We start from the raw sequence: 15,707 nt of genomic DNA, 5'->3' as shown, positions 1-15,707 counted from the left end.
CTCAAGGTGGCAGGAGGGGCATATCCCAAAAGGGGCCTTGAGAACAGGGGTCCCCCAGGCCTTACCAGGCTTGCCCCAGATGCAGGTTTGTTGTGGCTGTCATCCTCTAGGGGGTCTTGGAGGGGCCTTCACCCGTCCTTGGGGCAGCCCCCACATGTTGGCTCATTCTCCTATGGGCCTGGCTCCAGGGGGCTGCAAGGATGTGGCTCTGGGAGAAAGTCCAAGAATGCAGGTGGGTGGGGGCCCTGGTGTGCGAAGTGGACGGTCACCTGGCTGAGGTGGCCGTGAGGCCTTCCTGCCATGATGTCGACTCTGGCAGCCTCTAGTGCACGCAGCCAGCAGGAGGCCCGAGGCCTGAACCCCAGTGGGCCAGGGGCAGCTTCTGGAGTCATCTGAGGGACAGGTGGTGGCAGGGGAGCCAAGCAGAGGGTGTGAGTGGAAGCACAGCCCCTGTAAGAGGAGGGCCCAGCTCAGCCTGGGCAGGAGACGGTGCCAGCCCCACCCCCTCTGAAGGGCCTGCTGGCCGCACCCGCAACAGTCCTGGGACAGACTTCACTGTGGGGTCAGGCTCATCCAGAAATCGTGCATAGTTCTGTTTGTCCAATCCCTGCCCTTGAGATGTTTTTAAGGTTTGGGGGCCGTAGGTCTTCCTGGCATAGGAGCCATGCAGCCTGCCCTGCCATCCTAGAGGTGAGAGCTGCAGTGCGCCCAGTGGCCAGGCCCTGTCCAGTCGAGGGTGGGGCTGTGAGGCAGCGGGGAGACCTTTGTGCTGCCAGTGAGTGGAGTCAGACTCCACTGCTGGTGGAGTAGACCCCAGATTGAGATGCTGCGGCGGGGGGGCAGTGGGGCCTGGGGCCCCAGGTGTTTGCAGGCCTGCCCCACCCTTTGCTGGCAGCCTGAGGCCAGCAGGAGGCACCCTGTGGGACCTCAGTCCAAAACCAGGGACCACTGCTGCATCTCTTTCCCCAGGACGAGATCGCAGAGGAAGGCGGGCGGCGGGAGTGCCCAGCCGTGTGACAGCATCGTTGTGGCATACTACTTCTGTGGGGAGCCTATCCCCTACCGCACCCTGGTGAGGGGCCGCGCTGTCACCCTGGGCCAGTTCAAGGAGCTGCTGACCAAAAAGGGCAGCTACAGGTGAGTGTGAGGGCTGGGGTGCCCACTCCCTGCAGGGGTGCGTGGGTGCCCAGCAGTACGAAAAAGAGGGTTTCTAGCCAGGCATGGTGCCTCACTTCTGTAATCCTGGCATTTTGGGAGGCAGAGACCGGCAGATTGCCTGAGCTCAGGAGATCGAGACCAGCCTGGGTAACATGGTGAAATCCTCTCTCTACTAAAAATACAAAAGAAATTAGCCAGGCGTGGTGGCGGGTGCCTGTAATCCCATTTACTTGGGAGGCTGAGGCAGAATTGCTTGAACTCAGGAGACGGAGGTTGCAGTGAGCCGAGATCGCACCACTGCTCCCCAGAACTCCAGCCTGGATGACAGAGCGAGACTCCGTCTCTATCCAAAAAAAAAAAAAAAAAGGCTTTCCGGCTGTTTCAGCTCCTGTCCCTCATCTGCACCTACGCCAGTTCTCCAAGCCCTGGGCTGAGGATGGCCTCAGGCCTTCGGCCCCACAGGACTGAGAGGGTCCCTAAGGGACTCCTTCCAGGGCCCTCAGCTTCGGGGTGAGAAAACAGCCAGAGGCCCAGACAACAATGGTCTGAACCTTGTGTCGGGCTCCCCTGGGCCAGCCTTGTCTCTAGGCTCTGGATTCAGCTCCTTTTGCCCAACTGAAAAGCCAGGCCCCATCCTACCAACGTTCATTGGGCCTGGGCCCCTCAGCCCTGAGGGCCTGCCTGCAGCCAGTCTTGGAGGCTCCTGAGTGAGCACTGGGGGGTGAGCAGAGGGGGCCTGACCACAAGAGCCTGGCAGAGGTGGTTCCCTCTGTCCACAAGCGACTGCAGACACCCGTGGACTGTGTCTGCAGATGTGGTGCTGAGGGAGGGCCCCAGTCGGGGTCACTTCCATGACAGGGCTCAGCCCTTGGGAAGCAGATACCCCACACCCATCCACTTCCCCCCTGCACCTCCTGAGAGGCTGGGGCAGGTACTCCTAGGGGGCTGTAGGGTGCCTCCCAGCAGGCAGTAAACTCACCCCCTGTAGCTGCCACTTCACCCACATGCGGTCATTGCACTGTTCACTGTTGCCCTGGGAGGGGCGCACGTGGTGGGAGTGGTGGGGGCGGTGGGGCATGGACAGGAGGCTCCTGGGGATGGGGGTGTGGACACGCCGTCCCCGCCACAGGCCTCCTCCCATCTGCGGCACTGCCTGCTCACTGTGCTCCTCACCTCCATCCTGCAGATACTACTTCAAGAAAGTGAGCGACGAGTTTGACTGTGGGGTGGTGTTCGAGGAGGTTCGAGAGGATGAGGCCGTCCTGCCCGTCTTTGAGGAGAAGATAATTGGCAAAGTGGAGAAGGTGGACTGACCAGCTGGCGGGCTGACCGCTGCACCAGGCGAGGCCCTCGGTGGGCACAGGTGTCACAGCCAGGCGGATGACCTCGTACTCAGGAGCCCGATAGAGAACAGCGTGGGGGCGCCGCCCACCCCTGCAGTCTGACCGTGTCTGGGTGGGTAGGGGTCCCTCCGCGTGGTCCACAGGCTTCTGTCCTGCCCCCGAGGAGGCAGCCGGACACTCCCCATAGCAATACTTGGAGGGCCTAGCCCAAGTGGGGCAGCCAGGGTCCCTGCTGCCGGCTTCAAGCGACGCCCCGGCGCCTCCCCTGGGCACGTGTGCTGGGATCTGTTTTTCCCTCTGGGATTTGCCCACGTACCCTGGTCTGGCTGGGCGCAGCCCCAGGCCTGGGCGCAGAGGCCTGCAGGGCCTCTGTCAATTGTACTCGCCACCGAGTGCCTTCAACACAGCTTGTCTCTTGCCTGCCACTGTGTGAGCCGGCGACGGGGTACTGCACCTGCCTCCAGCTGCCGGCTGCGCGGTCCCGGGTCCTCCTTTCTGAGGGCCCATGTAAATATGTACATTTCTCAGGCCAGGGCCAGCAGGGGCTGCCCAGGTCTGTTTTTCATGCGATGACACTTGTACAATTATCTTTTCAAAGGTACTTGGATAATAAATAAAACTGTTTTTGAACCTGCCCTGGCTGTGGTGTGTCTGCTGCCAGTGGGGCCTGGCCTGGGTCTCCCAGCCTCAGCCCCTGTGGTTAAGGTCATGCTGGCCTCCAGCAGGCATGGGGGTCGTCCTGTGACTCAGAGGCTGGCCAAGCTAGAGCATGAACGTGCTCCACCTTCCTTCCCAGGAGCCCGCGTCTGGGCAGAGCTGCATCAGGCCAGCCTTGCTGAGGGATCAGGCACACACAGTCCAGAACCAAGCTCTTTATTCACAATGCACAGCTCCCTCCAGCACCCAAGGAGGTGCCCTCCTGTCCAGCGGTGAGGAGGGGAGTGACACGGGGGTAGCTACAGCTCCTCCTTGGACCCCACGGTTGAGTTGGCCCGTGGCTCCTAGAACGGGTCACAAGTACAGCTCGGAGCTCTGCTCCCAGCCTACCCCTGCCCCCGCCCCACCAGCCCCGTGTAAAGACGGTTTGTGCAGAGGCCTGGAGCCCTGGCTTAGGGACACCCACCGGGAACGGGGCTGCCGGCTCCTCCGTGGGCTCCTCCGTGGGCACCGCGCCCCCGTTGTCCAGGAACTTGGACAAGGTCTCCAGGTCCCTGGCGCTTTTATATTCAATCACCTGAGGAGAGGCAGGAGGCTCTGGAGGACAGGCCAGGCCCAGCCCCATGCCCAGGAGGATGGCATCCCAGCTTCCCCAGGCACCTGTCCCCCATACCTTCCGACCTGGCCCTGCTGGGAAGTACTTGAGGGTAGGGAAGCTGTGCACGGCGAAGGCGTCCAGCTCGTTGGCCGTGGCATCCAGCTGAGCAATGATGATGTCCTCATGGTCTTGGTACTTCTCAGCCAGCGCCTCCCAGGCAGGGGCCATCTCCTTGCAATGGGTGCACCATGGGGCGTCTAGGACAGGGGCCATTGAGCACGGCCATCTGGGCACCCCCTGCCCAGCCCACACACCCCGTGCCTCCCTCAGCACTCACAGAACTTGACAAACACATTCTTGGTTTCGTCAAAAGCCACCTGCTCAAAATTCTTGCCCACGAGGGTCTTCACTGGCCGCTGATCCCAGTCAGGGGGTACCTCCTGGCTCAGGAGATAGGGCTGGGGGAGACCAGGCCAGGCGCTTTGCTAGGGGTCCTCTGCAGGGCTCAGGGGGGAGGCCTTCTGTGGGGCTTGGGGGGGAGGGAGGTCCTCTGCAGAGTTGGGAGGTCCTCTGCAGAGTTGGGGGCTCCTCGGCGGAGTTAGGGGCTCCTCTGCGGGGACTGCAGGGGTGGGGGTCTGAGAGCTGCTGTTCCCACCCCCTGCCAGGCTGGTAGATGAGGTCAGGGTTCCCCTCCCTCTATGAGCAGTCTGCAGCGGACCTTGACTTGGCCGTTGAGGACTGCGTGGCAGAAAGCAGTGACGGAAGCTGCGGTGACAGGGCCCCCATCCACAGGCGCGTACTTTTTAGTGGTCTCAACGTTGATGAAGCGCAGGGTGGGGGCTGCCTCAGCCTTGAGGCCAAAGTACTGCAGCACGTGCTCATTGTCAGCCGCCACGTCCACCACCACGAACAGCACCTGAGGCCAGGAGTCCACACTGGCACCGGCCACCGTCCAGCTGCCCCTTTCCCCGGACCCCAGTACCTGCCGCCATCCAGCTGCCCCTCACCCCGGACCCCAGTACCTGCCCCCGGAAGTGGGGAGCTGCCTCCCCAAAGCCGGCTAGGAGCTCCCTGTGAGCAGCCAGGGTCTGGTTGACAAACAGCAGCAGGTGGTTGAGGATCCTGGCCGCGAAGATCTTGGGAGATGTCTACAGTAGGGAGGGTGCTCATGACTCCACAGGACCCCCAGCCTAGGCACCCCCATCCCTGGACTCCTCCACCCTGGGACACCCCCAGCCCAGGCACTGCAGCCTACGTACCTGGCTGTTGAACTCCGTGACCAGGTGCATGCTGTGTGTGACCAGGAAGCGCGACAGATCCCCCAGGTCCAGGCCAAGCTCCTCATCCACTGGGAAGTCTGCCCGCCCCTCATCAAACTGGACAGCAGCAGATGGGTCAATGAGCGCTGCAGCCGGACCTCAACCCACGCCTGGGCCTGACCTACCTTCTTTTTTTTTTTGAGACAGAGTCTCGCTCTGTCGCCCGGGCTGGAGTGCAGTGGCCGGATCTCAGCTCACTGCAAGCTCCGCCTCCCGGGTTCACACCATTCTCCTGCCTCAGCCTCCCGAGTAGCTGGGACTACAGGCGCCCACCACCGCGCCCGGCTAATTTTTTGAATTTTTTAGTAGAGACGGGGTTTCACCGTGTTAACCAGGATGGTCTCGATCTCCTGACCTCGTGATCCGCCCGTCTCGGCCTCCCAAAGTGCTGGGATTACAGGCTTGAGCCACCGCGCCCGGCCTGACCTACCTTCTTGAAGAGAACCACGGTGTCCTTGGTGAGGCCAAACTGCTCAAAGAGCCGCGGCCGGTCCGTGAGGCCAAAGGTCATGTCCAGGGCGTCCCGGGCCAGGGCTAAGAAGGTGGCCACGTCCTCATCCTGCAGGTCCTGAAGGGCCCGGCCCTGTGAGGCCACCAGGTTCCACAGTCACTGCCCCCATGGCCCAGCTCCCCACACCCAGTGGCTCACCTGGAAGAAGCCGATGACCACCAGGTCCCGGCCATCGATCAGCGCCTGGGCGGCCGCCTCGTCCTCCAGCCGCATGGCACTGGGCCCCACCCGCCGTCGCAGCCACTCGGCAATGCCCTCAGCCTCCCGTGGTCCTGCAGGGAGTCCCCCTCAGCCTGGGCCTGGCCACCACCCCCCAACGACCGGCCCGCGCCCGCACCTGTGTACTCCTCCGGGTGTGTGCGGTTCCCGTTGCGGAAGAACTTGAGCGTAGGGTACTCCGTCACACCGAACTCCTCAGCCAGCTCGGGCTGCGCGGGCCCGTCCACCTTGGACAGCGTGACCGCCGTTGACTCGGCCGCGAGCAGGGCAGCTGCCTTGCTGTACTCGGGGGCCAGGGCCTTGCAGTGCCCACACCACGGGGCATCTGGGGGACGGGGCCGTGAGTGCCCCAGGCCACCACAACCCCAGGAGCACCCTCCTCTCCACACCTGACAACCCAGCAGGGAACAAGCGTGCTCCTCCATTCTGCCCTGAGCCCTGGCCATGGCCAAGCTGAGCGCCAGCGCCTCTTTGTGGCCCCCCGGCTGCGGCACAGGGACCAACAAGGCTTGGGGGGGCTTGAAAGACCCCCCTCCCTACAGCCGCGCCTGTAATCCCAGCACTTTGGGAGGCAGAGGCGGGTAGATCACCTGAGGTTGGGAGTTAGAGACCAGCCTGGCCAACCTGGAGAAAACCCGTCTCGACTAAAAATACAAAAAAAAATTAGCCAGGATTGGTTGCGTATGCCTGTAATCCCAGCTACTCGGGAGGCTGAGGCAGGAGAATCGCTTGAACCTGGGAGGCGGAGGTTGCAGTGAGCCAAGATCATGCCATTGCACTGCAGCTTGGGCAACAAGAGCAGAACTCCGTTTCTAAAAAGGAAAAGACCCCTCCCTTTCCTGCCCTGTAAGGCTGGGGCTCCCAGGCCCATGTGGCTGCCTGTGAAGACCTCCCAGGCAAGAACGGTTCCTATCTGTGTCAAGGGTTGTAGAAAGACCACAGAGCACATGCATCGGGGACCTGTGTGGGCCCCCAAAGCCTGAACACTGCCTGGGCCTCCGCAGAGTCTGTGGGATGCCCTGGCAGCTGGAGGAGTGGCTGACAAGGCGGCGACTTGGGCACCACAGCCGCTGGCTGAGCAGGGAGGTACAGGTGCTCATGTCCTGTGGGTACCCCCAGTACTACCACTGCTCCTGCCTGCCCCAACCGGACCCCCAGGACCCTCCTAGAGAGCTTCTGGGCACAGCGGGGGCAAGTGCCTGCGGGGAGGCCTCTCTCAGGCACATGCCCTGCATTTGCTGGCAAAGGGTGGGGCCCCCAGGTGGGCCCTGCTAGTCTCCGCCGGTCCCCAGCTCCACTGGCCCCAGCACTCACAGAACTCCACCAGCAAGGCAGGGTGCTCCCGCAGGGCCAGGCCCAGGGTGTGGCGGCTCAGCACCAAGATCCCATCCTCCTTGGGGATTTCCTCCTCTGGAGGCTCCTCTGAGGGGCTCTTGGGTCCCTGCTCCTGACCCCAGGGGCACGAAGCCCTGAGCAGCAGCAGCAGTACAGGCAGAAGCTGGTGGCTCATGGTGCTGCCAGGGCCCGTGGGGCAGGGGCAGATAAGGGGGCCAGAAGCCAAGCAGCAGCTGCCACGTGGCACACAGGCCTGGTTCCAGCAAAGATAAGGCCCGTGCGGCCCCCCCAGCCCCCACGGGAGGGGAGGCAGAAAGAGACAACACGCAGGGCACCGAGACAGGGCCACGTTTAATGGGACAGCTCAGGGGACAGCGCCAGGCCCAGGGAGTCCCGGGACAGAGCAGGGGCAGCAGGGGAGGGTCTGGTCACTCACGAGGGGTGCTGGGGATGCTTGGGAGTCCCTGTGCAGCAGCTGAGGGAGGTGGGGGAGACAAGGACTGGGGGTTCAGTCCTTCCAGTCCTGGCTGATGCGGAGACCCCACTCCCAGGACAGGTGGTGCGTCCTGTCATCGTCGGTGAAGAGGGACACGACCAGGTAGGGGCCCCGCACCAGTGCACCCCTCGGCGCTTCCTCCACCGGAGTCACAAACTCATACTCCTGGGCGCTTGGGCCGTAGCTGCCCACCATGTAGACGGTCTTGTCCACTAGGGAGGGTGAGGGCATCAGGGCTGTCCTCTGTCCACCCCCCACTTCTCCCCCCCGCCCTGTTCCCCCCCCACCCGCTGCCCTCACCGCGCAGGCCCCGGCGGTAGGTGTGGTGCAGACACTTGAGGCCGCTGACAATCTCCCTGTGGACCTGGGAAAAGAGGCATTAGGAGTTCCCTCTGGGGGCCAGGCCTCTGGTTGTTGCCCCCATCCCCAACCCCTCTGCCCACTGCCCTGTCTCTCACCTTGAAGGTGATCTTCACTCTGTAATCAACACCTTCCTTCAGGACAAACACCTGGTCCTTCAGAACAGCCAGGTCCCCTATTGGGGAAACTGCAGCTAGGGTCGGAACTCCCTACAGGCTGAGACCTGCTCCAGGAGCCCCCACGTGGGGTGTGGTGCCCATGAGGTCTGTGATTGTGATGGCCCAAGGTGTGGAACTCAAGGGTGCAGGAGTGTGCCTGGGAGGGCCCTACCTGCGTTCAGGGTGCAGCACCCTGCGAGTTACCTGTGAGATCCATGACGACGGGCCCTGGAGCCTGCTCCGACAAGAGTGTTAGCCTGGTCACCTGCACATTGGGCAGGCTTGGGTCTGAGGAGAAACTGGAAGTCTGCAGGATGCCCCCCCTCACCCCCGCTGGGCTTCCCACCAGCACCCCCAGACCCAGCCCTCCAAGCCCAGGCCCCTGCCATACCCACGGCCGGTGGCAGGGGCCCCAGCAGCGCCCGCTTGTACTCGGCCAGGCTCCTGTCGTCCGGGTCCAGCTGCCGGATCTCCAAGAGGCTCTTCCTCCCTGGCGCCCGGTACTCGGGCACAGCCTCATCCAGCACCTCGTCCACTGCTGGTGGCCCACCCTCCTTGTCAGCCAGGAGGACTGGGGATGGGGAGGGGCATGAGTAGTGGCCACTAGCAGACCCTGGCATTCCAGCACCAGGCTGGAGCCCCCTCTGGCCAGCTGTACCTCCCACTACCCAAAGGGACTCAAGGGGAAGCCTCTGGGAGAGGGTAGGCGGCCTGGGGAGGTGCCACACCGCACCCAGACCTTCAGGAGGGGCCTCCAGAAACCACCAAGCCTGCAGCTCCTCTGGCCCAGATGTCCACAAAGGCCCCTTCCTTGACTCGAAGACCAAAGGGTGGGGGAGTAAGACTTCAAATGAGGGCAGCCCAGGGCCAGGGACTACCTGCTTGAGAGCAGCGGCCCTCAGCAGCCCCCGCCCCTGGTAGCTCCGGGGCCCTCTACCATCCTGCTCTGGGCCGGGGTCTCTGAACACTTTCCCACAGTCTAGGAGTTCCTCCCCATGGTGCTGGGGGGCTGGGAGCCGCTCTCTCCAAATCCCTGGGCTCAGGCTCTGCGCCGCCTTCCATGGTGCCCCGGGCTGGTGGTCTCCTGAAGCCCCTCTCCCTGGTGCCCTGGGCAGGGGTTTCTGAGTCCCTGCCCACTTCGCTCCAGTCTTCTCGGGAATCACCACACGCCCTACGGAGCCTGAGCCCAAGCCCCAGCCCCAGCCCCACCCAGGGGAGAGGGGCTCCAGGCGGCGGTGCCCAGGGGGAGAGGGTCCCAGCCCCGCGGCTTCACAAGCGGACCGGTCAGCACCTGGCTCCCTTCCCCACAGGGGTGGAGCCTGGATGAAGTCCCCCACCGCTGCCAGACCCCGGCCGGGGGTCTGCGCCGCGAGATCCCCACGCGCGCCCCCAAAGTTGCCGCGGGGGAGGGGCTGCTCCCCGCCCGGGGCTAAGACCCAGCCGAGCCCCCCGCCCACTTGGCCGCCGGCCCCTGCCCGGCCCGCTCACCTCGGGCGCACAGCGCCAGCCGGAGCAGCTCCAGCAGCTGCGCCCCCAGCTCGCACGCGTCCAGGCCCAGCATGGTGGCGCGCGGCCCGGGCCGCCGCGGAGCCGCCGAGGAGCCGCCGCCCGCCCCGCCGCCGCCCCGCTCGGCGCTCAGCCCCGGCGCGACTGCGGTGAGCTCATCCCGGCCGGGAGCGCCCCCCGCGCCCAGCGCCGCGCCCGCGCCGCGCGCCCCCAGCCGCTTCGCGGACCCCGCGCAGCCCCGCAGAGACGCGCGTGTTGCCCGCACGGCGCCGGCACCCGGGTCGCCCCGCCGGCGCGCCAGTACCCCGCACAGAAGCTCCCGGACGCGGACGCATGCAGCCGCGGTCACGATCCCCGCCGCCCGCCTGGCCTGTGCCCGGCTCTGGCCGGCAGCGCTGCCCCACCCCCACGGCGCGGCGGGAGCCTGGCGGGGGTGGGGGTCTCCTGGGAAACCCTCTGCAGGGCGCCGAGGCGCAGGTGCGCCCCCATCCCCAGGGTCTCATTATCCGCGGCCACACCTGGGGCCGAACCGTGCTCCCCCTTCCCCTCCCCCGTCGGAGCTTCTGTCTGGGCGGAGGGGTACTCCTGGGGCCTGCCCAGCCTTGGGGTGAGGGGCTGGTCCAACACCCTACAGGTTCACGGTCATCCGTAGGGCGGGACCACGGTGGGCACGAGTCCCACACACACCAAGGTGCGTCTGGAGGCCACAGAAGCAACAAGGGCCCCTCAAAGGCTTAGTGACCTGGCTGGGCTGTGTGAGTTCCCAAGAGGGGGTGTCCCTGCAGGGCTCTTGGAAACCCAATTTCCGAACCCCCTGTCCTTGGGGAGAGGACGCTGACACCGGGGCCGGAGTGCAGAGCCCGGAGCACAGAGGGGGCTTCTGATATTGACACCTAAACTGAGACCTGTGGGTGGGTGGGATGGGACCAGGCAGGGGACAGGGGTGAGCAGGCCCTGGCTGGGACAGCTGGACCAAAGACCTGAGTCTGAATAAGGGAGAAGAGGTCGGAACACCAGCCTGAGTCCCTTTTTCTTAGACACCCCTGGCCCCCTATTCCTGGTTCCAGGGACACCAGAAATTAGACCCGCCTTTGCCAAGGAGCTCCTTGATTGAGCAGAAGACCACCTTGGGTGCTAGGGGGCATTGGGGTTTGGGTGGGGACTGTCTCCCTTGGCCCCCCACCTGCACACAAGCTTACCAGGGCCGGATCCTATGAGCTTGGGCCCAGGCCCCTCTAGAGCCCCACCTCTCCTGACCCTTCACTGTAGGGAGCCGGGGCTTGTTAGGACGCTTGTCTCCAGGCTGCCAGCTCCAGCTCCTACAGCTGTTACCAGATAGAAGGTCTTGGAGATGAGTTGTCCAGGCTCTTGGTGGGTTGAACAAAGAATTGAACAAACACACGAAGTAACAAAAGAACAAGGAAACACAAAGCAACAAAGGAACTGAGTCAGAAGAACGGAGTAAAGAAAGCACAGATTTATGGAAGGCAATTCACAGAATGGGAGTGGGCTCCAGCAAGCAGCTCCAGAGCCTCCGCAATTAGGATTTTTATCAAGCAAAGGAACCTGGCCACAGCCCTTATGCCCTTTAGGAGCCTCCAATTGGCTACACTCTATGAAGGATTGGCCCGAGACCAATCAGAGGTGAAGTGGAAACTTCTGTCTCGTTATCACAGGAGCCAGGATGTGGCCTGTGTGCTGCCCAATCCTGCCTACAACTGGCTGCACCTGCTGTTCTGTTGCTTATGCCCAACCCTTGGCTACCCTCATTCCCTCTTCTGCCTCACAGCCACCATAGATGCCCACCCCTGCAGACAGGGCAGCCAGACCTGGGCCACCTCACCCCACCTGTGTGTGGGGCATGGGAGGGCTCACTGGGATCCAAGGGAGATGGTTACCTGGAGTAAAGAGACCCCACAAGCCCCTGCCCCAGCTCATACTGAACCTGGCCTCTCCAGTAATGGAAATGGACGCTGGCCACTATGTTAGGGGCTCCTAGACCAATACCAGCCACCCACCTTGCCCAGCCCCCAGCAACCCCTGAGTGGGTAAGGATGGGGAGAGGTACTCTGCCTCCAAGAAAGCAGAAATAGGCCGGGCGTGGTGGCTCACGCCTATAATCCCAGCACTTTGGGAGGCCGAGACGGGCGGATCACGAGGTCAGGAGATCGAGACCATCCTGGCTAACACGGTGAAACCCCATCTCTACTAAAAATACAAAAAATTAGCCGGGTGTGGTGGCGGCGCCTGTAGTCCCAGCTACTCGGGAGGCTGAGGCAGGAGAATGGCGTGAACCCGGGAGGTGGAGCTTGCAGTGAGCCGAGATCACGCCACTGCTCTCCAGTCTGGGAGACACAGGGAGACTCCGTCTCAAAAAAAAAAAAAAAAAAAAAAAAAGAGAAAGCAGAAATAGACCATATGTAGTGGTACACATCTGTAGTCCCAGCTACTCAGGAGGCTGGGGTGGGAGCATCACTTGAGCTCAAATTTTGAGGCTGCAGTGAGTTTATGATTGTATCACTGCACTCCTGGTGACAGAATAAGACCACCATCTCTCAAAAAATAAAAACGTAGCCAAGTGCCATGGCTGATGCCTGTAATCCCAACATTTGGGAGGCTGAGCCAGGAGGATCACTTGAGGCCAGGAGTTCAAGATCAGCCAGCCTAGGCAACATAGCAAGAAGCTGAGGCCCTTACAGACAGGGATAAGTGAGGAGCTACGTGTATATTTATCTACAAAAATAAAAATTATTAAAAGAAAAATTAGTGACCAGGCGCAGTGGCTCACGCCTGTAATCCCAGCACTTTGCGAGGCCAAGGCAGGTGGATCACTTCAGGTCAGGAAGTTCGAGACCAGCCTGGCCAATACGGTGAAACCCCATCTCTACTAAAAATACAAAAAAAAAAAAAAAAAAAAAAAAAAATAGCTGGGCATGGTGGCACATGCCTGTAATCCCAGCTGCTTGGGAGCTGAGGCAGAATTGCTTGAACCCAAGAGGCGGAGGTTGCAGTGAGCCAAGATTGTGCCACTGCACTCCAGCCTGGCAACAGAGTGAGACTTGGTCTCAAAAAAAAAAAAGAAAGAAAGAAAGAAATAAAATTATCCAGGCGTGGTGGCACCTGTCTGTGGTCCCAGCTACTCAAGAACCTGAGGTGGGAGGATCACTTGAGCCCAGTAAATCAAGGCTGCAGTGAGCTATGATCGTGCCACTGCACTCCGGACAGAGGTCATGTCTCAAAAATAAAAACATAGCTCATGGCCGGGCGCAGTGGCTCAAGCCTGTAATCCCAGCACTTTGGGAGGCCGAGACAGGCGGATCACGAGGTCGGGAGATCGAGACCATCCTGGCTAACACGGTGAAACCCCGTCTCTACTAAAAAAATACAAAAAACTAGCCGGGCGCGGTGGCGGGCGCCTGTAGTCCCAGCTACTCGGGAGGCTGAGGCAGGAGAATGGCGTGAACCCAGGAGGCGGAGCTTGCAGTGAGCTGAGATCTGGCCACTGCACTCCAGCCTGGGTGGCAGAGCAAGACTCCGTCTCAAAAAAAAAAAAAAAAAACATAGCTCATGCCTGTAATTCCAGCACTTTGGGAGGCCAAGGTGGGTGGATCTCCTGAGATCAGGAGTTCAAAACCAGCCTGACCAACATGGTGAAACCCTGTCTTTACTAAAAATACAAAAATTAGCATGGTGGCATGCACCTGTAATCCTAGCTACTCAGGAGGCTGAGGCAGGAGAATCACTTGAACCCGGGAGGCGGAGGTTGCAGTGACCCGAGATTGTGCCACTGCACTCAGCCTAGGCAACAAGAGTGAAACTCTGTCTCAAAATAAATAACTAAATAATAATTTAAAAAAAAGAGGCCGGGTGGGGTGGCTCACAACTGTAATTCCAGCACTTTGGGAGGCCGAGGCGGGCGGATCACGAGGTCGGGTATCGAGACCATCCTGGCTAACACAGTGAAATCCCGTCTCTACTAAAAATACCAAAAAAAAAAAAAAAAATTAGCTGGGCGTGGTGGCGGGAGCCTGTAGTCCCAGCTACTGAGAGGCTGACGCAGGCGAATGGCATGAACCTGGGAGACGGAGCTTGCAGTGAGCTGAGATTGCACCACTGCACTCCAGCCTGGGCGACAGAGAGAGACTCCATCTCAAAAAAATAAAAAATAAATAAATAAATAAATAAAAGCAAGGAGAAATAGACACATTTGCACCTTTTAAAAATGATGCCAAGGCTGGGCTCGGTGGCTCAAACCTGTAATCCCAGCACTTTGGGAGGCCAAGGTGGCCAGATCACCTAAGGTCAGGAGTTCAAGACCAGCCTGGCCGGCCGGGCGCGGTGGCTCAAGCCTGTAATCCCAGCACTTTGGGAGGCCGAGATGGGCGGATCACGAGGTCAGGAGATCGAGACCATCCTGGCTAACCCGGTGAAACCCCGTCTCTACTAAAAATACAAGAAAATTAGCCGGGTGAGGTGGTGGGCGCCTGTAGTCCCAGCTACTTGGGAGGCTGAGGCAGGAGAATGGCGTGAAACCGGCGGGGCGGAGCTTGCAGTGAGCCGAGATCACGCCACTGCACTCCAGCCTGGGGCACAGCAAGACTCCGTCTCAAAAAAAAAAAAAAAAAAAAGACCAGCCTGGCCAACATAGTGAAACCCTGTCTCTACTAAAAATACAAAAATTAGCCAGGCGTGATGGCGGATGCCTGTAATCCCAGCTATTCAGAAGGCTGAGGCAGGAGAATTACTTGAAACTGGGAGGCGGAGGTTGCAGTGAGAAGAGATCATGCCATTGTACTCTAGCCTGAGTGGACAGAGCAAGACTCGGTCTCAAAAAAAAAAAAAAAAAAGACGGTGGCTGAGCATGCCTGTAATCCCAGCACGTTGGGACGCTGAGGCAGGAGAATGGATTGAGCCCAGGAGTTCATGACCACCTTGGGCAACATAGTGAGACCTCGACTTAGTTTTTTAAAAATGATCTGGGCCGGGCGCGGTGGCTCAAGCCTGTAATCCCAGCACTTTGGGAGGCCCAGACGGGCAGATCACGAGGTCAGGAGATCAAGACCATCCTGGCTAACCCAGTGAAACCCCGTCTCTACTAAAAAATACAAAAAATTAGCCGGGCGAAGTGGCGGGCGCCTGTAGTCCCAGCTACTCGGGAGGCTGAGGCAGGAGCATGGCATGAACCCGGGAGGCGGAGTTTGCAGTGAGCCGAGATCTCGCCACTGCACTCCAGCCTGGGCCACAGAGTGAGACTCCATCTCAAAAAAAAAAAAAAAAAAAAAGGAAAATGATCTGACCTGGCGCGGTGACTCAAGCCTGTAATCCCAGCACTTTGGGAGGCTGAGGCAGGTGGATCACCTGAGGTCAGGAGTTCGAGAATAGCCTGGCCAACATGGTGAAACCTTGTCTGTAATAAAAATACAAAAAATTAGCCAGGCATGGTGGCAGGCTCCTGTAATTCCAGCTACTAGGGAGGCTGATGCAGGAGAATCGCTTGAACCTGGGAAGCGGAGGTTACAGTGAGCCAAGATGGTGCCATTGCACTCCAGCCTGGGCAACAAGAGGGAAACTCCATCTCAAAAAAAAATAATAAAATAAAATAAGATCTAGGCCGGGCGCGGTGGCTCAAGCCTGTAATCCCAGCACTTTGGGAGGCCGAGATGGGCGGATCACGAGGTCAGGAGATCGAGACCATCCTGGCTAACACGGTGAAACCCCGTCTCTACTAAAAAATACAAAAAACTAGCCGGCCGAGGTGGCGGACGCCTGTAGTCCCAGCTACTCGGGAAGCGGAGGCTGGAGAATGGCGTGAACCCGGGAGGCGGAGCTTGCAGTGAGCTGAGATCCGGCCACTGCACTCCAGCCTGGGTGACAGCGCGAGACTCCGTCTCAAAAAAAAATAAATAAATAAAAAAATAAAATAAAATAAAATAAGATCTAGTCTCCCTTGAGGTCAGGAATTTGAGACCAGCCTGACCAACATGGTGAATCCCCATCTCTACTAAAAATACAAAAATTAGCTGGGTGTGGTGGCGCGTGCTTGTAAT

General features: G+C 60.4%; 3 protein-coding genes across 29 annotated transcripts in view; 1 reads left to right on the top strand and 2 right to left on the bottom strand.

The window, feature by feature from the left end:
• Window positions 1-3,136, top strand: part of AXIN1 (axin 1) — a 76,703-nt gene extending 73,567 nt beyond the window's left edge. For all 23 annotated transcript variants that reach the window (XM_074028344.1, XM_074028340.1, XM_045382483.3 and 20 more), the window contains 2 exons: window positions 970-1,137; window positions 2,345-3,136. In XM_074028344.1, the coding sequence (XP_073884445.1) occupies window positions 970-1,137; window positions 2,345-2,471 (295 nt within the window). In that variant the 3' untranslated portion in view covers window positions 2,472-3,136. The remainder of the gene's footprint in view (window positions 1-969; window positions 1,138-2,344) is intronic.
• A 222-nt stretch (window positions 3,137-3,358) lies between these two features.
• On the bottom strand, window positions 3,359-7,321 carry PDIA2 (protein disulfide isomerase family A member 2). 4 transcript variants are annotated; one of them, XR_012429562.1, is made up of 11 exons: window positions 7,120-7,321; window positions 5,924-6,130; window positions 5,725-5,858; window positions 5,506-5,643; window positions 5,016-5,200; window positions 4,779-4,904; window positions 4,475-4,672; window positions 4,094-4,214; window positions 3,832-4,013; window positions 3,625-3,735; window positions 3,359-3,502 (listed from the first exon to the last, which is right to left on the bottom strand). XR_012429562.1 is itself a non-coding variant. In XM_065537538.1 (11 exons), the coding sequence occupies exons 1-11, from the start codon at window positions 7,313-7,315 to the stop codon at window positions 3,458-3,460; spliced, it is 1,575 nt and encodes a 524-aa protein (XP_065393610.1). In that variant the 5' UTR covers window positions 7,316-7,321; the 3' UTR covers window positions 3,359-3,457. The 4 variants fall into 4 exon arrangements, 2 of the variants coding, with proteins under 2 accessions (XP_065393610.1, XP_073884483.1); XM_065537538.1 differs by having other exon boundaries at window positions 5,016-5,132; XR_010583933.1 differs by having other exon boundaries at window positions 3,464-3,502; window positions 3,840-4,013; window positions 5,016-5,132.
• Window positions 7,322-7,473: 152 nt separating this feature from the next.
• On the bottom strand, window positions 7,474-9,806 carry ARHGDIG (Rho GDP dissociation inhibitor gamma). Of its 2 annotated transcripts, XM_045382487.3 has the most exons (6): window positions 9,643-9,806; window positions 8,546-8,725; window positions 8,359-8,442; window positions 8,095-8,171; window positions 7,937-8,000; window positions 7,474-7,848 (listed from the first exon to the last, which is right to left on the bottom strand). In XM_045382487.3, the coding sequence occupies exons 1-6, from the start codon at window positions 9,713-9,715 to the stop codon at window positions 7,649-7,651; spliced, it is 678 nt and encodes a 225-aa protein (XP_045238422.1). In that variant the 5' UTR covers window positions 9,716-9,806; the 3' UTR covers window positions 7,474-7,648. The 2 variants fall into 2 exon arrangements, with proteins under 2 accessions (XP_045238422.1, XP_045238423.1); XM_045382488.3 differs by lacking the exon at window positions 8,359-8,442.
• Between the last annotated feature and the right edge of the window lie 5,901 nt (window positions 9,807-15,707).

This window comes from Macaca fascicularis, chromosome 20, assembly GCF_037993035.2.
Source record: "Macaca fascicularis isolate 582-1 chromosome 20, T2T-MFA8v1.1".
NCBI lineage: Eukaryota > Metazoa > Chordata > Mammalia > Primates > Cercopithecidae > Macaca > Macaca fascicularis.
This window is presented reverse-complemented; position numbering and strand designations above follow the sequence as displayed.

Coding starts and splice junctions, on each gene's coding strand:
- ARHGDIG (XM_045382487.3), bottom strand. CDS start 9,715: ATGCTGGGCCTGGACGCGTGCGAGCTGGGGGCGCAGCTGCTGGAGCTG. Junction 8,443..8,545: donor GCCCCTGCCACCGGCCGTGG/GTATGGCAGGGG, acceptor GTTTCTCCTCAG/ACCCAAGCCTGCCCAATGTG. Junction 8,172..8,358: donor CGTCGTCATGGATCTCACAG/GTAACTCGCAGG, acceptor TTTCCCCAATAG/GGGACCTGGCTGTTCTGAAG.
- PDIA2 (XM_065537538.1), bottom strand. CDS start 7,315: ATGAGCCACCAGCTTCTGCCTGTACTGCTGCTGCTGCTCAGGGCTTCG. Junction 6,131..7,119: donor TGCCTTGCTGGTGGAGTTCT/GTGAGTGCTGGG, acceptor CCCGTCCCCCAG/ATGCCCCGTGGTGTGGGCAC. Junction 4,905..5,015: donor TCACGGAGTTCAACAGCCAG/GTACGTAGGCTG, acceptor TCCCTACTGTAG/ACATCTCCCAAGATCTTCGC.